This window comes from Sceloporus occidentalis, unplaced genomic scaffold, assembly GCF_023333645.1.
Source record: "Sceloporus occidentalis isolate IW3139 unplaced genomic scaffold, rSceOcc1.0.p SCAF_33, whole genome shotgun sequence".
Classification (NCBI taxonomy): Eukaryota; Metazoa; Chordata; class Lepidosauria; order Squamata; family Phrynosomatidae; genus Sceloporus; species Sceloporus occidentalis.
Genome location: NW_028317013.1, coordinates 257,959 through 285,118, shown reverse-complemented (window position 1 = coordinate 285,118; position 27,160 = coordinate 257,959). Strand labels below are relative to the sequence as shown.

General features: G+C 37.6%; 1 protein-coding gene across 1 annotated transcript; it reads right to left on the bottom strand.

Moving 5' to 3' along the window:
- Positions 1-6,343: 6,343 nt before the first annotated feature.
- LOC149298293 (ubiquitin-like-conjugating enzyme ATG3) lies at positions 6,344-25,882 on the bottom strand. Its single transcript, XM_089487476.1, has 12 exons — positions 25,811-25,882; positions 24,394-24,435; positions 23,539-23,588; positions 17,212-17,282; positions 16,261-16,368; positions 15,855-15,904; positions 12,312-12,393; positions 9,488-9,522; positions 9,073-9,228; positions 8,258-8,385; positions 7,045-7,113; positions 6,344-6,428 (listed from the first exon to the last, which is right to left on the bottom strand). The coding sequence occupies exons 1-12, from the start codon at positions 25,880-25,882 to the stop codon at positions 6,344-6,346; spliced, it is 948 nt and encodes a 315-aa protein (XP_089343602.1).
- Between the last annotated feature and the right edge of the window lie 1,278 nt (positions 25,883-27,160).

Below are 27,160 nucleotides of genomic sequence, written 5' to 3'. Positions count from 1 at the left end.
TCTAAAGACGATACTACATATATATATATTTTTTTTTAAAAAAATTTTTTTGAGCAATGCATAAAAGAATGGAGATTTGATAGCACTGGCAGTAAGAGGTTAGCACCATTGTTTGTCAATTTCTATTTTCATTGTACCTTTATAGCTACTGCAGCTAAATACAAAAGAAAGTTAAGGAGTAAAACATAAGCATTATTGTCTATTTTCCACCATCCATATGTTTACAACAGTAAATATTATATTCTATTCCAGCTAGCAGGAATCGCTCAATACTGTAGCATATCTAACTTGTTAACACTAAATATAAAATATTACTGTACCTCTGGCCTTCCTGGTTTTGGTAATTCCAATCAACAGCCACAGCAGCCACATAATACTCCCTGAGTACCCCAGCAGCTTGGGGTAGGCACTGTACAAGGAAGCCCCCCACCAGCAAGAAGAAGACAGAGGACCTTTTCCCTGGATGCATGGCAGACACTCACTGCCTAGGCAGAACCCAGCCAGCTTCAATTGTAAACACCAGAAAAAACCTGATCAATAAAGCTGACCTCTTGTTCCAGGTATTGACACTTTGACCAGGAGATGCTGAGCCTCCCACATCCCCTTAGGGCAGCTTACATAGTAGTGGAAGTTGCAAGTGAGCAAAGCACAAATTATTTGCACACACCCAGAAGCTGACTGCTTGCATTTATAGCACAAAAGGGAATAAGTGGGACTTGCAACATCCCAAGGCGAATCGTGTATATGTCATCCATGGAAAAGTCACTAGCAGGCCCATAGAGAGATGAGGTTGTGTGAAGTATGTATAGCAGAGGTGGTGGGGTTTAACATTAATGACTTAAACCTTCACACTACCTGGAGAAGTGCTCTACAACATCATAATGGGACATCCTGCAAAAAGAAAAACTGATTGTAAAATAAAATTTGGAATTGATCATTCTGTTTGTTTAACATGTTGCATTTTTGAACACTAGAAAAATTAAATATGTGATTCACTTTTTCATAGAAATAAAGAAGCTTAATTTGCACTTGGATAACTACAGTAAGCCATCTACACAATGTATTTTCTTTTCTTTTGAAGGTGGGGTGTATCCCATTGATTGTACAGGATTAGTCAAAGGGTTAAAAAAGGTATAGAATTTACTTTATGTTTATACAGGTAGGTTAATGGACTTTGATTTAAGTGACCTAAAAAACATGCTTTGTTGGTGGTCTGCGGAGGAACAAAGAAGAGGCTTTAAAGCAAAAGTGTCTCTTTGGCATTTTTACATTTTTGTTGGTATGTTAAAAGAACAGTAAAGATTTTTAAAAAAAATAGTTTATCTTTTTTTGCCCCTTTCCTGATAGAATGTGTTACATGAGCCAAAATAATCATATACATTCTTATCCACCATAAAATTATATGTTTTGTGTCATTTGTTTGTTTTTTAACGAAAAAGGTTGACGTCTCGACCACACTAATGCATGCTTCCCAACAGTCAGTGTTCACTGTCCCATTGGTCAGGGAGCTGGCCCATTGCCCGCTTTTGCTGGCATTGGGGATTACGGGCTGGCTCGGGAGATCCTCTGATCTCCCCTGACTGATGAGGTAGTTGTAATATTAATGGAGCTTTGAGTTACATCTGCACAAACCTCCACTGCAGATCCCACGTGCCCACCTTCGCGAGGTGGTCCTTCATGTAAGGTCCGACACTCCCTACAAAACATTTGTTCTCATTTTGACACCTGAAATGGGTATGCTTGTGAATTTAACACTTGGGTGTGAGTATGGTTCGGACTCGCAAAAACTGGGTCTATGGTTGAACACGATCGCAAGTGGGGGAAAGTAGGCAGCTGCCGATGGGTAGCCAAGCAGCATTTCCCATTTAAATGCTAATGGACTGAAGAAAGACATAGTTTAGCAAACATTTTAATTCACTGATCCCTGTAAACATACAACATTTTAATCTGTGATAATAGTTAATTTATTCAGTTTTCACAAAAGCAGATTGGGTACCACAATTAGAAGAAAAATATAGCTGGTTGAGAAAACATTGGCTGGATTTTGGCCGGGCCCTGGGTAGCGAAGAAGCAAAGGCTCCAAGCCAGAGGTGAGTTCCCTAAAGTTGTGCTTTTGAGTTCAGGCTTTTAATGCAATGGGGACCGGCCCAGAGCAATACACAAAGCTCGGAGGTGCTCTATAAATGGTGAATTTGTGAAGCATTATTCCCCCTTTCCACTTGCATCTTATCCTGGATGTCGGGATTAGTAAATTTTCCCCTTGGCAGCAATGCCTCTTTTTGGTAGGAAGTCTACCGAGTATCTCACTTATAGAAAACAACATATATTGTAGTTTAATGCCTGTGAATCCTGATTTAGAATTTCAGGGTAAATCTGAAGATTCTCATGTGACCCTCCTAGGCCATATCCTACTTTACAGTGTCACATACATCTGTGGTTTCATAGAATTAAAATCATGCCTTAATTCATTAAACCCAACCCAATAAATGACACCAATGTACATGTTTGATGGCAAACTTAACCTTTATAAAAGTTTTTGCAAAAACCCAGGAAATATTAAACCCCATACATTACATCATTGAATTATTAGTGATTAGTGCAAGGCTGCTGACATAAGTACATGGTTATAACATGACTGGACCTCCCAATAGCACCCCTGGGTAGTACATCAATTTCTACCAGGCTGCACCCATTATATGGCAATAGCGCTGGCATTTTCTTTTTTTTTTTTTCTACGTCTCCCAAATGGTATGCCTTTCTGCACTTCTTCCAGAGTACCTTCTCCTGTGTCCATCTTCTTTACTGTAAAATGTTTCATTAGCAGCTGGGACAGGAGCCCCTGAACTACAAGAATAGGTTATTTCAGGATATCAGCAATCACATTTATATAACAAAAAAGGTGCCATCCATCATCCGACACTTGAAAAACATATTTTTCTTTGTCAAGAAACCTTTCCTTGGTAATTCTAACCTCTAGTCTGGACCCCGGAGTTCACACCAAAACCTGCTGAAGCCTGTAATGTGTCGTTTCCCACAAAAGACATTTTCCCTGCAAGATTTTTGTGCAGCTGGAGACAATATTTTGACAGAGGCAAGTGAAAACATGAATAAACAAAGTCAGAGGACATCCCTGTTGACTGAGTGGCCGAGACTTGCTAAAGGTCAGAGCAGGCTACAGAGTATTCTGCAAGCATTATGTTGAACGATATATTATATTTGATGTGAGTGGTAAAGTTGCAAAATGAAACAACTGGATTACAATCAGTCATAAATAAAATGCAATGAATTCATTTCTTCCCAGTAAATGATGCTTGTTTTGGCTAGTAAAACATTATGTCCTCAAGTGTCCAATGACATTTTGAATGGGACTTTGTTGAACTATTGATAGCAGATTATGTAACAGAGTATTTGGAATGTATTTGATTAGCACAATTGAATTGTTTTTCACTTTTTTTGCACGTTATTTTCAGGACTGTAGAACGCTGTGATACCCTCATATACAGAAAACATTGCGCGCTCTTAGAAGAGAGAGACATAATGGGAAAAAGGGCAATAAAGGTTTTATCAGCAGATACGTAAATAAGGTGAACCCCTATCTCCACCCAGCCGTTGATTGTATATAAATAGGAGTTTTGTGTGATTCCTGTTTATGTACTGGCATGGAAAGGGTAAAAGGAACATATAAATCACAACACAAATAGTAACAATCTTTAATAGCACGTATGTATATTTTGTTATAATCAGGTGTTCCATCGGTATGCTAAGTACAAGGCATGTTTACTTAAATGATACGCGTTGTACTGAGCAAGCAACACGATGTTTGTTCACTTTAAACAAAAAGTTAATATTTAGTCATAGAAATAGTGGTTTCTGGAAAGTGCATCACAGTTAACTTTCAATTCCTTCTCGGTGAACTAGTAGTTATGCACGTTGCCAGTATGTACATTCAACTTTAAAAGGTAAACAGGAAATTTAAAGTATTATACAAAAAAAAAAAAAAAAAAAAAGGATTAAACAAAGGGAAAACCCTGCCACGGTATCAAAGCGAGGCATAGATTATAGGAGACATAACTTTAATTCAGATCTAAGTAGTGACCCGAGTTCAGTCTGTCAATCATTAAAGGGTCAGAAGTATATTATGAGAAAATGATTTGACATAAAACAAAAAAGGAACCTCTGATGTAAGAGGATAGGAATCGGGAATAGGGATGCTATAATATGATTTTTTCACCATTCATCTTCGCGATAGCTACAGAAGTTTCTCACTAGGGGTTTGGGAGGAAACAATTATTATGTTACCTAACAAACAAAAAAAGTGAAAAAAGCAGAACCTAAGTTATTTTCAGGCTTTTCCAAAGTCCTGTGGAAATGTTCACACATGAGCTGTATTTTGTTAAGTATTTCAGGTAGAGATGAAAAGACTTTAATCTGGTGTAAAAAAAAAATATATATTGCTGAAATAAACTTCAAAGAAATGTGGTTGTTTTCGTGTTATCATGAGACCTGACAATTATTGAACTGTTTTTCCACATACATAGTGGGATTAACAGCAATGGACAGTGACCTCTTGCATTGATAGCTTGTTATGACTCATATCCAAGTATTACAATTGTGGACGTGAGGATCTCAATGTACAACGATGGAATAAAACCATCATTTTCCTTCCGCAATAAAAAAAACAACCCCCCCCCCGCCCCCAAATAACTAGGGAGAGGAACCCTGGGATGGGTGGTGATTTCATCAGAGGGAGCTGCTGACACCACAATGCCCCCAAGAGGACATTTAGGAGAATGAAGTAATATTTGAGTCTCATTAGGCCACTTCAGCATCATGTTTCTCAATGTGATGCTTGGAAAGTTTGGAAAACGGGGGTACTTGAATTAAAAAATAAATATATATAAATAAATGTATCAAGGTGTTTAACCAATCTAGATGTGATCGATTTAGCATCAAAAAACAGTAATGTACTCAATAAACTAGGAGCTTATGGGACACGCATGAACATTTTGGTTCTCAAGTTCATTGCATTAATAAATATTATCACTCTGCAGTTTGTGTGCGAGGAGGGCAAAGTAGTTGCTGCATAACACATAGCTAAATTGGTGCAATGGGTATCAGAAGAACAAAAAACACACAAAGCCAACCTAGACTCCTTTTTTGCATGGGCTCACTGGGACTGCATCTTTAGAATACCTAGGGGTTTGTTGCCTAAAGGGAGAGTGGTCATGGGAGTTTGCAAGGTATTTGTGGCTTTGTTGGTTCTCACCAATTTAAACTAGGAATTATACGGGGCCAGGCAAGTCCTTCTTGCAGCAAAAACATACTGGGGTAAGAGCTTCAAGATTTATAGTGAAGTCAAGGAGTTGGAACCAGAATTCTCCTACAAAGTCTTCTTATAACTCTCCCTTTAGCAAATGTGTGTAACCTTAAAACAAGTAAAAATTGTGACATTACACTTTTGCAACATTATTTTTGTAATATTTAGTCAATAAAAACAGGAAGCTGATTCTCAGAAAAGAATCAAGAAGCCAGAGTAGAGTTCAGTTGTATTTATGAAAGGTCTTGATAGCATGAGTCTTAAGGAACTGCAGGTCAGCAGTCATCTCTCAAATCAAAGCTATGGATTGAGGTGTGTAGTTAATGGGACTCCCCACTCTGCTTTGTTTAGGGTACAGTAAGCAGCCCACACATGCGCCATGGCACATGCTTCCTTAACTCATGAGCACCCAAGCTGTGTTTTGTGTGCCTGTCATACTATTGTCATACTATTTTCATATCAACACCAATTTTGCTGCCCAAATACATTTATCAAAGAGAAGCTACAGTAGATACATTCAAAGGGCATGTTTTAGGATATGCCGTGCTTCTACAGTTGTACTACAGTTCCCGTATTTCCCTTTTATTTATTTTTTTTACATCATATTGTTACACAAGTTCCCTTTAAATGAATTCATCTCTTAGCCAATGCATGTGAAAAACTACTAACAAAAGATGCAACTCAGGAGTACAGGAGATAAACATCACAGAACACAAGATCGCAAACGTTGGCGTTAAACCTTAATAGGTGAAGAAGAAACACTGAAACACTTGACCATGCCCTAAGGCAACTTTTTTCCCCAAAAAGAAAAAACGCTACAATCCCCCCTTTAATTTATTATAAAATTGGGTGATAGGCAAGGATAGGCAAACACTTTTGTTTAAATGCAGGTATTTAATCAAATAAGCTTATAATACATTAAAGAAACTTTGCATATTTGTATGTATGGGAAAACCAAAAAAAAGACATGGTATGTAACTGTCTTTAAAAATCAGCTGTTGTAATTGCATTTCAGCATGTTATATTTCAGTTCATTGTAAAATGTCTTGTATAATCATATTCTAGGGTGGGAATGACCGCTTGTACAAACTTTAGAAAAATAAGAAGGTACCTGGAAAAAAAGCAATTAAGGAAAAAGCTTTCGCTAACAAGTTACATGACATACCTAAAGTCAATTATTATTACATTATTGCTATTAAAAAAAAATAACATATCTTAATAATAGGAGGACAAGGTTGGTATACATAATATATTATATTATGTCTATAACCAAGGTTCCAGTCTCTTCTTGTCTCAAGCCTTTCAGATTCATCTGCACTTTTCAAAACCGAAAATCATACCTTTTTTTGTCTACATTGCTATTGACAGGCTGTAATGAAAAGATGGAAAGGTAAGTGTTGATTTGCAAGAAACACGTTTGGATCATTTCAGGTCTGCCACAAATGTACAGATTACTGGTAGTTTGAAGGATGGAGATCAGATTCAGAGATCCTAGCCTTTTTGCCACAAAATGTGACATTGTCATTCACATGACAACTGCTCCTAGTTTAGAAAGTTTAATCGAAGGGACAGCCAGCCATACGAAAGATTAATGCATATTAAAACACTGAATACTTAAAATACGGATTCTTTAGATGTTTTTTTTTTTTCTTAATAAAGAATAAAGAATAAGATGTAACTGACAGGTAAGCAAGCCATGGGGCTAAATTAATAATACCAAAGGATACATATGCACTCCCAATTCTCCTCCGCCTTCAGCGACTGTTTCAATTATTTTCTTCATAACTTCTGCATGTCTGATGGCAAGAAACAAAAGTGTGACAGTTCTGAACTATTTGGTTGGTTTTCCTTCTCATCATTAATTTTTTTTTACATAGACATAAAAATAAGGACACACATACTAGGAAGCAAACAGCAGAAAATTCAATCAAAACCAATAGAATATTTCTACCAAATTGCTTAAAGGTGAACTAGTGTTTTATTTTAAAAAATATCTGCCTAGTGCAGTCAACAAGGAGAACACAATAAAGAGACTTAACCCCTACAGTTTTCATAAACAAGCGATTAAAATATTTTTTGTCATTTCTTGTTAAACCAAGATTCCCCTTTTCCATATTTAATCCACAGAAATTATACATCATTTTGTTCAGGAGAAGCCGGGCCTACTTAGGGATCGAATACCCTTTGTGACCGCGGCTGTTATAACATTTTTGCGGTACTCCTGTTTAGCGGTTACTTCAAATGCTAGTATTTTAACTTTTTCCATGCACCAGCCTTAGTCAAAGTTTGCGGTAGTATTTTGTGTGAGGTTTTTTTTTTTTGTTCACAACAGCATCGCCTGACTACAGTGATCCCACCCATGCGTAGGTTTGTCTGGTTGTTTGAGGGCTAAGGGGCCACATTTGGGAGGTGCGCATTTTTCAATTTGGAATTTTGACATATGTTCATCCCTCCTCCATGTCCTGTTTGGGGTATCTTTGAAGTCGCCCAATTCTGCTTACCCAATAAAAACATATATTTTTGAAAACTAGACACCCCGGCATATTTCAAATACTGATATTTTATCTCTTTCTATACACTAATTCTACCACCAGGTTTTCTCAAGGTTTGTGGCTGTATTTTTTTCACACACATTGTACTTTAGGTATGATCTTCCAGACACCCCCCCCCCCCCCAATATGTGTTCAGCAACATCTCCTGAGCACAGTGATACCACTCTAAAAAGGATACATTTCGAAGGTGAGCATTTTTTCTAAAAAATTGTTAAATCTGCTTTATTGTTGAATCCAGCTGAAAACTAGACATCCCATGGATATTTCTGAAGCTTAACTCTTTCCACGTCAGAATTTTGTTGTAAGATACTACAACTAAGACTTGCTCATAAAAAATCTTTGTATTTTTCATTTTTTATATTTTTGGACTTTGCATGGGGGTGGTTACCTGCAAGGATGGACAGAGCACATTGGTGGTGGTGGGAGGTTGGGATGATTCTCAATCGTCACAGTTTTCTTCACATGATCTTGGCTAATGTCTTCATACATGTGTTCTACAGTCAATGGCCGACGTTGCTAGGAATAATAATGAAGACACTGTAAATACAAAAAGAGTTTCACAACATAACAAACAAAAAGCACAGTAAAATATGAGGTATTAAGTGCAAGCAAAAAATACATTTTCAGAAAAAAAAAAAAAATAAAAAAAAAATAAAAAAAACTTACCCAGAGTTCATGTTATTTTGTTCATGTATAAGGGAAACACGCGAGTAATATATATATAAGAATTTACAGTATGTATTCAAGAATAGTAATCACGAGCAACCCAATTAAACATATCAGGACACAGACACAAAACACACACATAACATTTCTGCCACATAATAAAACAAACATTGTTTTCCCAATTCTGATTTTTCTCAGGAAATGTACATTGTAACAGTGACTTATTTAAAAATATTTTTGTTTCTCTGCATTATAATAGCATTTAATGTTTCTATTGATTTTAATTTGTAGAGTGTGGGTAATATAATTCAGGTATATATTTAACATTTATAGAATCGCTCATAAAAAAATAAGTGACTAATGATTAAATGAGGAATAAAAAAGGGAAACAAGATAAATAAAAACATTTCTTTTGAGAAATAATCCTATGACTTCTATATTTTTCTTGAAGACAAGGCACTTTAACACCAGTGAAAGAATAATTAAATTCTTAAATTGCCCTTTTAAAAGAAAAACTATATTTTATAAGGGACATACCTCATCATAACCAAATAGCCAAAGTCTTGGTGTCTGATAATACTTGTCATATGTGATATACAGGTCATAAGTTCTAGTCTGCAAGATTGCATCTTCACCTCCAAGATCAGATTTTGTTTTGCAGGCATCTGTGATTTTGCTGGTGTCTACAGTGGCCTGGAGAGACATTTGCAATTAAAATAAAAGCAATAACATACACTCTGCCTTGAACAGTGTGCCAATACTTAAAAACTGTGAATTTTAGTGACAATTCTAGTAACATAGTAACATAGTTCATAAGGTTGAAAAAAGACCAAAGTCCATCAAGTTCAACCTATACACATATTGTGTCCCTACTTCTCTTAGTCTATGTTGCATAAGAAAAACAGGTGAATGTTCACAAAAAATAAAGTTTTGTTGTAGGTCTTCCACTTACATCATCATTTTCCAGTAATCCACTTTCTTCATAAGCTGAAGCATAAAAGGAATAATATCTTTAATAAAGGAAATATTCAAAATCATTTAAAAGATCATACTGTATAGATCAGGTTTAAAGTAAATTATCTTCAATTACAGAAATCAAAATCATAGTTCTATTTGTCTCTTTATAGATTCTTCAAATAGGTTAGTAGACTTTCAATATATCATTTAGATTAACACTGACATTTGCTATCTTTTGTGCTTAGAGTAAATTATTTTACATTTTACAGCTGAGGTCCTCCACTTAATTTGGTCTGAATATAGTGTATCTTTTTTCCTCCTACGTGCATTAACTACCCCAACAGCTATTCAAATACACAATTAGGATTAAAATACACAAATAATGTGAAAAACGAAAGGGTATATCCTCATCTGGATTTACCAGACTACTCAACATGGGAACACCTTTCATCATTGTTTATCAATAGTCTATGACCTATATGCTAATATGCCAGTGTAAAGATTTCAAAATACATTTTTACTAAAGCACCTGTACAAGTAGAGAATTAAAATAAGAAAAACAGAAAGGGTTCCCACACAACAGAACCCAGGCATTGGTACAGCCAAAACCGCCTCTTCTACTCATATAACAGAAAACCCCAGTGCGTCTTGAATAATAATAAGCATGTGAGAAGAGTTTGTTCATCAAAACCATCTCATGCAGGGTTCCTCCTAGTACCACAAAGCCCCTGCAAAGTCTGCAGCAAGAAGACACCAAAATTAAAAAAAATTAAAATAACTGTGAAAGCCACTGTTTTAAAAAAAGGAAGTAGATATAAAAAGTGGTCATTTTTTTTTTAGCTCCACATATCTTACCCTTAAACCAGGAATCAGAATTAAGATATTAGAACCCCCCAAAAACACAACTTTTTAAGTTGGATGTTTGTTACTGAAATGGCTACATCAAGTCTGTCGAATTGACTTTGGTGAAATAGCCTACACCCTCTAAACCACACAATCTGTACCTGGCCAAACGTCAGTCACACCCTCTATATCTGACCTGCAACCGTCTGAACAAGTTAATACATTCAGAGCATTTCTTTTTCTTTAGGTGCCCAATTTAGGTGCATAAACAACATCGCAGATAAAACTGGGAAATGTGCTTTTTATTTTTCTTATTTTTTATGCATAGTAACAGGCAGGACATACACACACACACTTTGTGTGGGCAATACTAAAAGTAAAATACAAAAATCGTGTCTGAATATCCACTTAGCAAAAATGCCAAAAAAAGCTCTGGCCCCTGGGGTTTACCAGTGAAAAATAATAAGTTAGATATTCAAAACAATGTATCACTGGTAATAAAAAATGTAAACAGGAAGGTGTTGAGTATCTGCTTTATGGTTCCTTAGTGAGCTCCACAGTAGTTATGTTTTAATCACTGAAATGGTTATAAATTCAGAAACGTTTAAAAAGGACATTTAAATATAACATGCAAACTAGGATTTATACTGCATGATTAATATCACACTCCAATAGAGAACTATTCCACTTTAAAGGGATAGCTCCTTAAGATTGTAAGCAGGGCTCTCTCCACCAAATATATCGGTTTGTCTTAGTCTGTCAATTCTCGTCTTGTCATACCCCTTGAATTTATGTATTGTATTAAGTGCTGCGTACATTGTTGGCACTATATAAATAAAAGATAATAATAATAACTTAAAAAAAGTGAAAATGTAGTCCTAACATTTCCTGCTATGGGATTTGGACACAAAGCTTTAGATAAGAACAAAGAGTCACAAAGAGAACTCGTTGATTTGTTTTGTGACACAATAGGCTTTGGCCTTATACTTACCCAAGAAAACTTAATAACTTAAGAATATGTTTTAATAAAAAAAATATAAATGAGTCAAGATTTTTTTTTTTTTTTTTTTGATTAGGTTGATAACTATACACTAGTAAAGAAACAATTTCTAATGAAAAGATTATACATTATACTACAAAGGAGTGGCTTTTCTTTGCTTGCCAGCTTCAAGTAGAAACAAACCACAGAGGAGGGGGTCAGCTGCAGTAGCATCATGGTCAGGTAACTTTTCCTTTTTTCATTTTTAAAGAATGCACAATACAGTATGCACATAGCGCCTAAATATGCATCCTTCTTTGAAGGGAATGTTAGTGACATAAGACTGTCTGTTTAAGACTAGTATTCATTACAAAAAAACTTTTACTCTGAGAGACATTGTCCACTGCATGGATAATGACCTGCATTGGAACAGAGCTCAATGAAGAGTATTATGTTGTAAAAGATCATATTAAAACGTTCTTCCTTATTAACGGTCAGAAGTGAAACTAATAAAATGGAAGAGAAAAATAATACCAACAAAGCTATATTGGAGACGGAACCTGCATTCATTATGTTTTTATTTTTGAGCAGCTTGGATACATCAAGCTGAAATTGCTACACACAACTCCAAGAGTTGCTCAAAGCAATTTATTTTCAGCAGGAATGTGGAAATGTCTTACCAAGATCAAGTGGACCCTGCTGCTCTCCCTACATTAACCAAGATCAAGTGGATTCTGCTGCTCTCCCCACATTAACCAAGCAGACAGAGGAGATGAATGACCAAATTGCCATGCCATAAATCACGCAGGCTTGGCAAAAACTATCTGCTAGTGCTGGTTGTAGTTTGATGTCAGTAAGAAAAGAAAAAAACAAATTTGTGAGGAATGAAGAGAAAATCACCCGAGAAAAAAACTCTAAAAACTGTCAAAGTACTAAAAAATACAATACGGAGGACAATATACCCAACATCAGTTTTCATGATAGCTCATAAACATACCCTCCATATCAGCTGCTTCTCCATCATCATCGTCGTCGTCTTCATCATAAACTGAAGGTTTCTGTGTTGATTTCCCACTATCCTGATTTTTAAATACACAAAAGCACAACTTTAATTGTTCAAATAAATGTAAAAAAAATAAATAAATAAATAATTGGTTCAGTGCATCATAAACAGTAATATCTAACTTATACCTAAAAAGTGGTTTAAAAGTTTAGACGCTATACAAAGTGGTTTTTAGTTTGGTCTTTGGTTTCAGTAAAGTTGCATTTGTTTCTGCAACACAAGTAAAATTACATTTGAATATATACTAAAAGTTTATTTCATTTCTGGAGTTTGATTAGTTCCATATTTTTGTGGCAGTGGGTATTACATCATATCATAAGGGATATCCAGCCAAGTAAGAAGGGACAACAAAAAAATGATAGCAAGTATACTACAGAATCTTAAATTGTTTGGCCAAAGACTAGATCAAGGAATGATTAACCCCTTATGGACCGAGCTGTGTTTTTGGGGTTTTTTTTCCAGGACAAGAAGGACTTATTTTGATTATGTCATCTAATTTGCTATTTTAAAAAATTCATATGGTGAAAAATTGAAAAAACTTTTTCTGAATTTTTTTTGAAAAACATACAAAAACATGCTAAGTAGATTCTAATATTTGTCCTGAGTTTAGAAATACCCAATGGTTTTATGTTTTTTTTTGCAAGTTATAGGGTAATAAGCTCAAGAAGAATATTGCTATTTCAAAACCATTTTTTTCAAACCATGTAATCCTGCCTCTATGTCCTATTTGGGACCTCACATGGGGACTTTGGAGCCGATTTCTGTGTTGCTGAATGCCTCGACATTACAGGAACAGTTTACGCATTTAATGCCATGACGTGCCAGGCACATCATTGGTTCTTAAGGGGTTAAGAGCTGAGTCTTATCCAAGAACAACATTGGCATACTAAATGGGCCAAATGGTTCTTATCTGCTGTCAAATCTATGTTTCTATAAAACAGACAACTTCCCAAACTTCATATACATAATTGAAAGTCTTGCTTTCATACTTGATTAACCTACAGTCCTGTAAAAAAGTATTTGTCCCTACCCAATTTCTTTTGTTGCTTATTTGTCACAATAAGATGTTTCACATCATCAAGCTAATTTTAATAAAAGACAAAGGCCATGCGACTAAGCACAAAAGGCAGCTTTTAAATGATCATTTCATTTATTGAAGGTAAATGGTTACTCAAATTCTATATCACCAATGTGAAAAAGTAATTGCTACCCTAAACCTAATAACTGGTTGTGCCACCTTTAGTGGCAGCAATTGCAATCAAAACCCTTTGAGTTAACTGGCAATGAGTCTTTTTAATCACTGTGGAGGAATTTTGGCCCACTCTTCTTGGCAGACTTGTTCAGCCACATTGGAGGGTTTTGCCGCCCCAACCCCCTTCTCACATTCAGCAAACTCCCCTACCGTATGTCAGCCTACAGCAGTATACATGAGCGGTTTTCTTTCAGGGCAGTGCTTGTTCTTTATTTCAAGCTCAGTTGCAAGTTTGTTGCAGTCACAATTTCCCTTACCATCCTATTGTATTTTGCTATCTCTTCTTACCCGTGTACCAAACCCTGGCTGTCTTACTGGAATACCTTCATCTCTCTGCCATTTATTTCATACCTTGCTGATCCTGCTTACTTGTGTACCAAACCCTGGCTCTCCCATTGGATTACACAATTTATTTTCTATAGTCGTACTGGATTATTCCTTCACTGCCCTCCCGCAAGTCTGACCTCTTTTGGCTGTGAGTACTTTTTAGTGCCGTATCTAAGTTTATTATTGAATCCTCCTCTGCTTAGTGGACATATCCAGACTGGTGTTTGAACATGAACTGCCTTATTTTAAGGTCGTATCACAGCATCTTAGCCAGATGCAAGTCAGGACTTTGACTAAGCTTTCATTTTGTTTCTTTTGAGCCATACGGATGTGGACTTGCTTGTGTGATTCTGATCATTATCCTGCTGCATAACCCAATTGTGTTTGAGCATTTTCCTTCAGAATTTTCTAGTATGGTTCCATCAATTAGGGCAGGTCTCCAAGTACTGAAACAGCAAACTAGCCCCAGGTGATCAAACTACCACCACAATGTTTAACTGCTGGTAAAATTTTTTAATTGTGAAATGCTGTATCAGCATTAGACCAGATGTAACAGTACACAAGTCTTCCAAAAAGTTACATTTTTGACTCATCAGTCCACAAAATATTATCCCAAAAGAATCAAGATGGTTTTTTTTGGCAAACATAAGACAAGCCTTTGTGTTCTTTTTGGTCAGCAGTTTTTTCTTTGCAACTCAACCAAGGATGCTATTTTTGCAGGCTCTTTCTTTTTGTAGAATCTTGAACACTGACTTTACCTGAGGCAAGTAAGGCCTGAAGTCCTTTACACGTTATAAATTTAGTAGGCCACCCCAGGAAAAGTTCACTACTGTTGCAAGTTTTCTCTGTTAGATAATAGCTCTCTCACTGCTGTGTGCTGGAGTCACAGAGCCTTAAAAATGGCTTGTAACCTTTTCCCCACAGATATATGTTAAGGACTTTACTTTTCATCTGTTCTTACATGTTTTACGATCACGGCATTATGTGCTGCTTTTTGAGACCTTTTAGCCGATATTGCCTTGCAAGACAGGTTCTATTTAAATGTTTAAACTCAACAAGGCTGCCAGTAGTCACGCCTGGGTGTATCTAGTCAAATTGAACCCAATTATTAATTAAATTGGTTGATTTAGTAACTAAGGTAGCAATTACTTTTTTACATAGGGCCAGGTTGTGTTGATAGTTTCATGTATAGAAGGAAAAAACTATCATAAAAAAAATCTCATTTATGTGTTTACTGAGGTTATCTTTGTCTAATATGAAAAAATAGAAGAAATCAGGAAGGGGCCAATACCACTTTGCAGTAATGTATGTTGAAGCAACAATGCCACTTTAAATGACAAAGGGGAGTTCTTGCGTTAAGTTTTTAGCTTAAATGGACATTCAGCCCCACTGAAGAAAATATACATTTTCCTCAGTGAAGCAGCCAATCAATAGCAGGAAAGTTCTTCAACTGAAATCAATGGGATGCTTTTTTGTGCAGGTATCTGAAAAGACCACTGCCTGCACGGTGCTGGAGCTGACTGGCAGTATACCTTGTGTAGGGAAATGTGTTTGACTCAAATGAATTCTGCTGAATCCCCAGATTTATTTGCAGGGGGCATCACGAAAATGTAGAAGTGCATATGATGACTGAAATGTCCGATTAACTTAATTAAAATGACCTATAATCTATCAGGGTTAAAAGTTAACCGTATAAAAGATTGCAGACAGCTTGTGGCAATGCCAGAAATAAGCATTATTAGAGCCAGTTAACCTTAGTATCGCTAGTATGATCCTTGTATATTCACATGTACCATGAATTCTAGTTTATTATAACTTACATTCTTTTTGTGACACCATTTCACAACATTAATTATTTAAATGTTATTTATTTTAACATTTTAGCAAATGGGTGTTACCTGGGACTCAAGGGTTATTTCTTTCACTGCTTCTGTGATACCGCTCACACCTGCTTATTACAAATTTGAAAAAGTTAAAGAGAAAAGGTGCAAGTATATACACAAACATACTGTTTTTTGGCAAAAGCTTCGTTGTAGTCATGCTTTGAATAGATGTTAAATATCGGTATACTAGAGATACTGGCGTTAATTCATTTTGAGTGAGTTTTATCTCACTGATTAAACAACAAACGCCTAGCAACTCTTAGATGGCTCATAATTAATTATTCCATATTCCATACGGTTATGAAACTGCCAACGGGCAAAGAAGTATCTCACATAACTATGCCATTTACACATGAATTTATGCTATTCCTGAATTAAATACCTTGTGACATGTAACAATTTGATTGTTTTGGCGACAAACCTGAATGGTGAAAAGTGTCTACCCAGCCTCCATCTCCATCATCCTCTTCTATGATCGCTTCTTGCTCATCTGAATACTCCATCTGTTTACACCTTTTGTAGCATGGCACTAAAAAGGCAGCAAATCAATTAAATGAGCTCTATGGTACTGATAGACAGATATGTATATTAGTGTTGTTCAAAGACTAAACTTAAAGGGAATCAGTGGTTGGAGTGAAAACCCCATGCAAAAAATATATAAATATATATCTTTGTTTTCCTTTTGCTCAGAATAGTGTTTTGTCCTTCTGGTATAATCACCTACTTAGTATACAAGCGTGTCACTAGAAAGTATGAATGCTGGTAGCATTTAATCCTGAACCCTGCTGATAGAACACCATCCTGTAATTTAAAACACACATTATATGTATTCCAAGGCAGCAGCCACCTTAAATGTCTGCCTACATAATGTGGATGATCCTCTCCCAAATTATTCCTACCTTTCCTTTTTGGTTTTGTCTACCTTGTAAGGGTAGGGCAAGGAGACATGATAGGGCTTAAAGACAGAAAGCTAATGAATAACACACTTTGGCCAGAGCCAACCTCCGTAGCCATTTGTTTTTTTCCCCACTGACTGAAGGGCAACTGTGTCCACTACTGCTCCTTGGCAATAATGCAAGGTAACTAGTGTAACTAGACAATAAAAGGCTCTGAAGGAATTTTAAAGGTTTTTGAACTAAACATTTTCTCACAAAGTTTTCAGCTATTGTATTTATTAAGAGCCTGAATCCTCAGTGTCCTTAACGGCTGCAGAGCAGGATCACACAAGCATATAGGAACAATAGCTGACTGGAGTCATAATTTACTGCCAAATCAACACATGCATATTAAAATAAATTAGTTCTGAATACTCAGATTAGTGCCTCTTCAGAAATGTGTACACGTTGGCTAAATAAAAGTATGCATGACATACCATTTTTTGTCAACAGAAACTGTTTCTCACTCGGCAGATATGGCTTTATTTTCGACTCTTCACCAGTTGCCCTGAATTAAATAAATTGTGTTAAAGTGATAAACACTAAAATCAAACAAATGCTTATAAAATACAGACAAACAAATACAATCGAGATCAACCCCTAATCTGTGGATGTTATGATGTAATAAATACACCCTGCACAGCACATGTTGGAGCCCATATTTTTATACTACTTTGTGGTGCACACACTTTCACGATAAATTATTTAATCACTGTTGGCTTATTAAGTAGAAACGAAAGAGGTCATACCACATTCACATTAATTTTTAAGTGCACAGCTTGTTAGCAATGATGCAAATGGCAATATAAAACCTAGCTCAGATATGTGTCGATATTTTTAGAGCACATACACTGATAGAGAGTATTTATCAGGATCAAAATAGTCATGGGTGGGGATATTTGGACGTTGCATTGCATTTGGTTTAGGGCTGCAACTAACGATTATTTTCATAATCGATTAGTTGGCCGATTATTTTTTTGATTAATCGGATAAAAAAAATGTACATTTTTCATTTATTTAAAATAATTTAATAAAGTAACATAGGATGTTAAAAACAAAATGGCAGAATTAAAAAAACTTTGATAAAATGCATTTCTTGTTTTTATTTCCCAACCTGCCCCCAGTTATGCACATTTGAGCCCAGGCTTGCTACACTGCCACCCAGATATGCCACATACCCCCTGATATGCCACACTGCCCTCCCAGACATGCAACTCCACCCTCCCCAAATATGCCTTATACCCCCAGATATGTCACTCCGTCCTCCCCAGGTATGCTGTATACCCCCCAGATAAGCCATAGTGCACTCATAGGTTTGTAGACTCGTTCACAGACACGATACTTTTATAAATAAATACAGGGCTAATCTTCACTGCCCCCAGGATTTAGATTCCCCTCAGTTTGTCCCCCTTTACCTCTAACTGCACCCTAAGTTCACCTTATTAAATTAATTAAATTAACCCTCAGTCCTCAGCATTAAATTAACCCTGAAGAGAAGACCCCCATCAACCACAACTGCCCCTAAATTAACCCTGAGGACCCCATCTGCCACAACTGCCCCTAAATTAACCCTAAACCCATTAACCATAGCTGCCCTAAATTACCCCCACCTCCCCTAACTTTCAGCAGCCCAAATATTAATTTTATACTCACCGTTAGATGAGTTCCTGAGCCATGTGGACGCTATAGGAAATGTGCGGGGCCAATCAGCAGTTTGGCCCCGCCCCTTTCTTTCTCCCTGTCCTTCCTTGCAGCCAATCAGCAGTGACTGCAGGGAGGGACTGGTAAGTAGGAACTGCTGCTGTGAGTCACACTGAAACGGATTATAAAACCCTCATTTTATAATCGATAAAAATCGATTCAACTAATAGATAATGAAATTCGTTGGCAACGATTTTCATTATCGATTAGTTGTTGCAGCCCTAATTTGGTTTTTGCAACATGTATTTATTGTTGCTTGTTAAAGGTGTTGTTTCACATACACTGCTGAATAAAACACTTTTGTAAGTGCAGCAGTAGAAACATATTCCAATTATTACTGATGTCTTTTCCCATTTACCACTACATGACCAAATGTATGTGGACACCTGACCATCACACTTGTCATTCAAAAACCATGGAAACTTATATGGACTTGCCTCCCCTTTGCAACTATGACATCCTTCACGCTCCTGGGATGGCTTTCCACAAGATTTTTGAGTGTTGTGTGGGAATTTGTGCTCATTTAGCCAAAAAAGCAGTTGTGATGTCAGGCGCTGATGTTGGACAAGAAGGCCTGGCTTGTAATTGGTGTTCCAATTCACCCCAAACCGGTGCCACAAGGTTGGTATCATCCAATTCTCTTAAAAGTCTTTGTATGCTGTGGCATTAAAACTGGAACTAAGGGACCTAGCACAAACTCTGAAATTCAGCTCCACCAAACTTTACAGAAGGCATTATTCATTCCGGTAGGTAGCGTTCTCCTGACATCCACAAAACCTAGATTCGACCATTCGACTTCCAGATAATGAAGCATGATTCATCACTCCAGAGAACATGTTTCCACTGCTACAGAGTCCCACTCCAGAAGACACTTGGTGTGCCACAATAATCTTCGGTTTGTGTGCAGCTTCTTGGCCAAAGAAACCCATTTCATGGAGCTCCCAACACACTGTGCTTCTGTTGATGTGGCTTCCAGAGACAATTTGGAAATCTTTAGTTAGCAATGCTTCAGAGGGGATTTTTTACACACTACGCGTTTGAACACTCAGCAGCCCCACTGTGTAAGTGTGAATAAGCAATTCAGGAGTGAAGTGAAGTGGTAGGCAACCACTTCGTGACAAAGGTGTTGTCACTCCTAGATGCTTCCACTTCACAAGAACACTCACAGTAGATCGGGGCATTATTTCATGAATTGACCTGCGGCCAAGATGGCATCCCATGAAAGTTTAAAATCACTGAGCTCTTCAGTACAACCCATTCTACTGCCAATGTTTGTCTATGTGCTTGATTTTATACACATATTAGCAATAAGTGTGGCTGAAATACCAAAACCCAATAATTAGATTGGGTGTCCACATTTTGGTCATATTGTGTTTATTGTTCTAGTCCAGGGGCGTCCAACCTGCGGCCCTCCAGCTGTTGCAGGACTACATCTCCCATAATGCTCTTTCAGCTAAGGGGCTGGCTGAGGAGGATGGGAGATGTAGTCCTGCAGCAGCTGGAGGGCCGCAGGTTGGACGCCCCTGTTCTAGTCACTTAAAAAATGTACCTCATTCATAATATTTGCTGACAACACTTAATTGCCATTTGACAGAAAACCAGACACAAGCTGTTGAGATAAAGTGTCTCTGTTGTTTTGATGTGTTTGAATTCAGGAAAGAATATTGTGACAGAATGACCTGTCATACAGGGCCCCAAGGTACTCAGAGATGGCCCCAGCCTGGCTGTCAAACAAAGGTAGCACAGGTAGGAATCCCATCAATAGGATTGCTGCCAGGGGAATTAAAGGTTGGGTTGAATACATGTATCTGTTAATTTATGTTGCAGTTCTGTAGATATACGAGTCTATGTTTTACAACAATAAAAATGTTCATTCTTGCTGTACTGTGTCTACTTATTGGGTACACACAGCAGGGTTCCAAGGTGTGGATGCTGACTGGTGCTGGAAGTGATTTTGGGGACTACAGGAGGAAACATCTGGGTGGTCTCTGGGAGTAACTACAGCTCTCTTGGTGAACCTGTTACAAATATAATAACACAATTGTTAAGGTTTATTTGTTTAACCCCTTCAGTCCCCTATGGATGTACTGGTACGCCCTGCCCTTCTTGCAGCAGCAGGGACACATCCCCGCCGCTACACAGGAGACCAGGCTGTCTGACAGCCTGCACTCCCCCCTGACAGCAGAAGCCAGCATTGCTGGCTTTCTGCTGCCCGATCTCATGTAACAGTATGTTCCCTATAAGTCCTGGGAAAGTATGGGAAATCTATATAAATTAGGTATTTCTGAAATCAGGACACCTGAATTGATGAAGTTGGAGGGGATTTTCCATCACTTTACCTAATTTTGTACATGTACGGGCTTGCGATGCAATGCAACAACGGCAAAGCTCGTACATGTACGGGCTGCTGTTAAATAGCTGCATTGCTGCAATTGTGGCGTTTTCGTCGCACCATGAAAGATCGCGGCGGTGACTGGCTAAAAAATAATCGGTGTTGCTGAAAATGCCTCGATATCGGCATGTAGCAACACAAACCCCTTACCCTGATCGCCTTGTGATTGCTCCAAAGAACAACCACAAGCGCCATCAAGTGAATTACGTTTCTGCCACTAACAAGATGGCATCGCCAACTGAGAACTGGTCGTCTTCTAATCAGAGCTCAAATAGGGCCAGGGTGCTTACCGGTGCTTTGGTCGCACAGTGTGCGAGCAGTGTCCCTTGTACCGGCCAGGGAAACAGGAACCCAGCAGAGTCCCGTGAATGCACATCACGTGCCTCTGCTCCCCTCCTTCTTCCTCTGGGGGCGGGACAAGAGAAGTTGCAGAGGGAAAAAGCCGAGCCCCTGCAGAAGTCTGCCAGCGAGAGATCTGCAGTTCAGGTAAGGGGTGGGAGATGGTTTATGAGGAAGTATGCATGATTAAGGGAATTAATATTTAAATGTTTGTGAATGTGTGTGTGTGTGTGTGTGTGTGTGTGAGAGATAGCATGGATGTGTAAGGGGAGGCTGTAATCACACTCCTATCATGCCCAGGTTCCAGCATGTACTGGCTGTCTGGACATGATAGGAGTGTGCTCGCTGTTAGCAATCATATATGTATATATGTCTCCAGAAATGCCTTTTAACCCCATATATGCCACTCTGCCCCATGATATGCCTTTTAACCCCCTTATATGCCAGAGGCATATCATGGGGCAAAGTGGCATATAGGGGGTTAAAAGGCATATCATGGGGCAGAGTGGCATATAGGGGCGGTATAAAGAATTTCTGGGGGCAGATGTGCATAACTGGGGGGGCAGGTTGGCAAAAAAAAGGAAATAAAAACAAAAAATATTTTTCTCAAACATAGCTTTTATTAAATATGAAAAAAATTGTATACATTAATTAATATTTACTAGTAGAAATTTTTTCTTAAAGGGTTTACTTTTTTTCCTAAATTAATATTCAGATTTGGGGGGGGTCATCTTATAATCAAGCAAATACAGTATATTATATATAAGTCCAAAATTAACAATCGCACACCTATCACCACTTTTTTAGTTTCCAGTGCCCATTAAAAATGGGCACTGTTTTAGTGCCAAGTAGCTGCAACAGCAAATCATATAACATCCAAAAATAGTTACCGGCACTCCAGGGACTTCTTTAAATAATCACTCGAGAAACTGCAGTTTTCTAATCAACGTTTCAGTCAGGACCTGATGAAAGTCTAATAAACAGACTGAAACGTTGATTAGAAAACTGCAGTTTCTCGAGTGATTATTTAAAGAAGTCCCTGGAGTGCCGGTAACTATATATATATATACACACACACACACATATATATATATATAAAGTTTTTTATGAGCAAGTCCTACAATTTGCGCTATATCTTCCTGCATGGAAAGAGTTAAAATATTGGCATTATAAATGCCCATAGGGTGCCTACTTTTTAAAAATGTATGATTTGAATTGGCCGGCTTCAAAGATGTCCCAAATATGGGAAGTGGACAAACCCATGCATGTGGGGTATCACTGCCCTCAGGAGACGTTGCTGAACACATATTGGGGTGTTGTTTGAAAGGGACATATACCAGGAGCAGTAAATTCATACCTGAAGTACAACGTGTGAGAAAAAAAATACAAAAATCTTTTACTATCAAAAAGTTTGACAAAGGCTAGTGGTAGAATAAGTGCATGGAAAGAGTTAAAATACCAGCACTTGAAATACCTTGGGGTGTCTAGGTTTTCAAAAATATATGGTTTCATGGGGTAAATTGCATTGGCCGGCTTCAAAGATACCCGAAATAGCACATAGGGCAGAATGACCAGCTTTCAACATTTTTCTGCCCCATAACGTGTAGAAAAAAGCAAAAAAACACTGGGTATTTCTAAACTCAGGACAAATAGAATCTATTTAGCAAGTTTTTTCATTAGTTTTTGCAGATGAGTAAAAGATTTTTTAAAACAAAGTAAGAAAAATTCCCCCCCCCCCATAGATCACTTTCTAAGCTTGTTTAATGAAATGATGTGTCAGACACGTCATAGTTTTTCGTGACGTTCCTGACCCGTCAATGGACGTTAAGGGGTTAATATACTAGAGAGTGTTATTTTGTTTTGTAAATAAAATAATAAATCGCATGGCACGCATATTACACAGCAGCTGGGGGGTCATTGTACTACAGCATTTTTGTACAATATATTTAATGGCACTTGACAAAAATTGCAATGGCAGAGGTCTGTGTGATTTTTAATGGGCACTGGAAAAAAAATTGCACCATTAATCTAATCTACAAAAATAAATCACAAGAATTATTTTACGGTAGCCAAACATTTTGTTCCTAGAAAGTGAAACTAAATAGCAGTGGCAGTGTCAAGTAACCCATAAATGGGTATTCAATGCACAATACAAATCCTCTCTGATTTGTATCCTTATTTGAAGGAATATAAATTTTTTTCTCCTACATGTATCGTGACCATAAAAGACAGGATGTCAGTAGTGCGATGTCATGATCATTTATGCGAAACTCTGAAAAGCCGCAGAACACATAGAAACCTTTTCACATATAATTTGACCTGCTGTACTTACCACTGCCAAGTAGGGCAATGATGGACTAGATGGTCTCCTGCTGCCAAAAACTGTTAAGGAATGAAAGAAAATTGGAGAATTAGTTCATGATAGGGCTGTTAAGGCTCACATATATCACTTCCAAAAGCAAATCTACACAAACATTTCCACAATTTATTAAGCAACGGTAAATAGTGTAATAAAGGCCTTTTCTGGCAATATTGGAATGACGAGTGATTGATTTATAATTTGAAAGCTTCCTAAAAGGCAGTGGATTGCTAAATATATGCCACAATATACAATAATATATTTTTTCTTTAAATGGAAAAAAATGCTAATAGAGTAACGTGCCTTTAGTTCAAGAGCGGATCAACAGATGTTTCATAATATAAACAATCTGTTAAGAGTCAAGAAGATCTACACACATTATCACATACTAATGCACAAACAGAGTAGATGCGCAGAGCTTACCAAATAAAAAACCTATATTGAAAACTTTGAGACAACAAGTGGTTCCCAATATATATGCGGTCAAAGGTCAAATGATTGAAATGCACACATTCAAGCATGCTGGGAAATGAAATGTTATCCATGGTTGGCACAAGTCAGATTTTTTATATCAATCGCTATACAATTTCAACAACCAGTCAAGAAAAAAAAAAAAATTATAGAGCAGTATGAGCGGAACTAATTCCGCTTGCAAATGGACAAAGGGGAAGTGTTTTAACATTTTAGAGAACTAAAGAAACAAATCTTGGTTCTCATATGCCTTGTGTTTCAATTTTTACTTGACACTCGCAAAGGAAGAAATATAATATACACTAACGTGGAAACAGTCCTGATATCATTAACAAAGCAAAATCATTTTCTACCCACCTCTTCAGGAGTTATAACACCCGTCTCCTTAAACTTTGATTCCTATTGAAATAAAAACATAAATCAACACAATTATTAACTTAAAAACCACAAGGCCTCTTACGCTACAAATCTTTAACAGACTGCATTTAAATATAGTATAATATAGTAAGCTGTGAGGGAATCATTAATGGATATGTTATTAAAACACACCTTTTTAACCAAGACAATCCAGTAATGATGGACAAAAGTCTTCAACATTTTGTCTTATAATATATACAGTAAGTGGGGCAGTGTTAAAGAAGTCAGGGGGGTCAGACCGCAAGCATGGCTTTGATTATGATTAATGTAATTAGTGCTCTTATATTCATGCGTCGGGGTAATTTTTAAAATAATTTCAAAATTATGTATTTTCACTAACTTTTTACTTTACTTACATTTTTTTTACTAACCTGCAGATTTCTTTGTGAGCTTTTATTACTGTAGTGCTGTCATTGCTTTGTATATAGTACAACAAACACAGTCCCATTTACGGAAAACTGTTTCTATTTCTTTAGGAACTATTTTACCAAGAAGAACACCTACGCCTATGTAAATATACACAATACACCATATTGGATATGTGCAAAATACCTCTTAAATTTGGCTTTTGACACTAACTACCCAATTCATCATGTGATGCCCTGTGTCTGCCTTTCACCACCCCGATCCATTCTGACCATCTCTGCCAGATTGATTTTCTTATCCCACCGCTACTCATCTACTGCTCGCTGTGCCAGTCCCTTCACTGGCTCCTCATACCCTCCGCCATAATATTCTCCAGGCCCTTACCTACAGAGTTCTTAATGCTCTGTTCTTATCTCCTAACTGCCATATCTACTCTGATCACAAATTGTTTCCCTCCTGAACTATTAAATCGTCTTTCCAGGCAGTCAGGATTTTACTTGCCTTGTACCGGTTCTCTGGAATTCCCTACCCCATTCTATCAGACTCTCCCCTACACATCCTAAGTGTAGCCGCTAACTAACCTCCCCCCCCCTGTTCCGAGAAGCTTTCAATCTATTATGTCAACCACGTGACACCTGATAATACACCATCAGTTCTTCCCACAATCCAGATAATCAGACCACATGACTCTTGTGGGTCATCATACTTATTGAAGCAGCCCTTTACCCTCCTGATATATTGTAAGCTTGGAAGAGCTGTCTTGTATTGTGTTAATGTTATCATCCATCTGTGTATTGTCAATTTGAACATCATTGTTCATTTTCACTCTCCTCACTGTAATAGGGCTACAGAATCTGTTGATTTCATATAATTTAAACATAAAACACCTCCAGCAGCCAAGTGCAAGCTGACAAGAGTACTACTTCCTGTACACTAACACCACACAGATGTCACCAGACCCCTGGAGCCTCTCTACCCACTCGTGTCATACCTTGAGCACAGGAGTCAGGTACTCTGCCACCTCCAGCGCTTTGCCCTTCACCGTGTTAATGACGTTCTGCATTGTCCCTCTTCACAGGTAAACAAGTAGCACTAGAGAGAAAAACACCACCATGTTAGTGGTATCACATAACACCCCATTCACTTTCGTTTTTACCTCAGACACTCCCGTCAGCTTCATGTCTGGCTCATCCTGCACTAAGCCTGTCACCATGACAACCTGTGCGCGCCCACCTTGTTCTCACCCGCAGTCAAGGGTCTCGAATGTAACTGTGGCTTCTCTCAGCCCCGCCCACCAGCTCTTCTGCCGGTCACGTGAGAGGCTCCACTACCGGATACGGCTGTCGCGCAGGCCGGGGGGGGGGCAACTGGGGTGTCTGAGGACAGGGCAAGATGGGTGGGTGTGACGAAAGCCTCTAGGCACCACCTAGATACTTTCAATAGTTCTTTTAACGAATGTAAGTGATGCATAGTGGCTTTCGGTACAATAATAAGGTTTGGTTCGCGTACTGAGGTAAAGCTGCAACAGAGCCGTTAAGAGGAGCGCGTCTCATGTGTACCAACGTGTTTAGCTATAAATAAATATCCAGAGCTAAAAACTGCACTGTTTAGTTGTGTGCTATTCCAGGCTAGGATGTAATTTATGTACATCTGTGGAGTTGATACATCCAGTTCGTATTTAATTTTTTGTTGTTCAACTTTTACATGTTTATTTTAAGAAAAAATAAAATGGACATTATACAGGAATAAGTAACGTTTCAATGTAACTGTTTGTTGAAGTAGTTTGGGAAGGAAGCCGTTAAGTCTCTCCTATCAAGATTGACAGTCAGGTAAGCAACATAATTGTCAGAATCCAAAACGAGGCACGGAGCGCGTGACGTCACTACATGTTATCCCGGAAGAGCGAGTGGTAGGGTATGTGCACGGTTGTGTTTGTAAAGGTGTGCAGCAGAGTGCTGTGGGATCACATGATGACGTGTCTTACTCTCACCCTGCTTTATTGAACTCGAGGTAAGTTGTGGATTTAAGTTTTGTAACAATTTTCCCAAAGCATTGAACATTTTATATGGTTCTGATGTACACACTTTGAATTGAAATCTATTAGTTCACATCTGGTTGGTCTGAAATTCACTTTGTATAATACACATAATGGCTTTACAGTTGGCATCTCTGTTTTCATGGGCGATGCTGGTATTTCAAACAAAGTAATTGCATTAAGTCCTACAGGACAGCATGCAAATTCTAGAATAGATACTTATGACTATTAAAATAGATCTCACTGCTAAATATAGAGAGATTTAAACCTTTAAGAATTGAGCGTGGGATTAAAAAAAAAAAAACT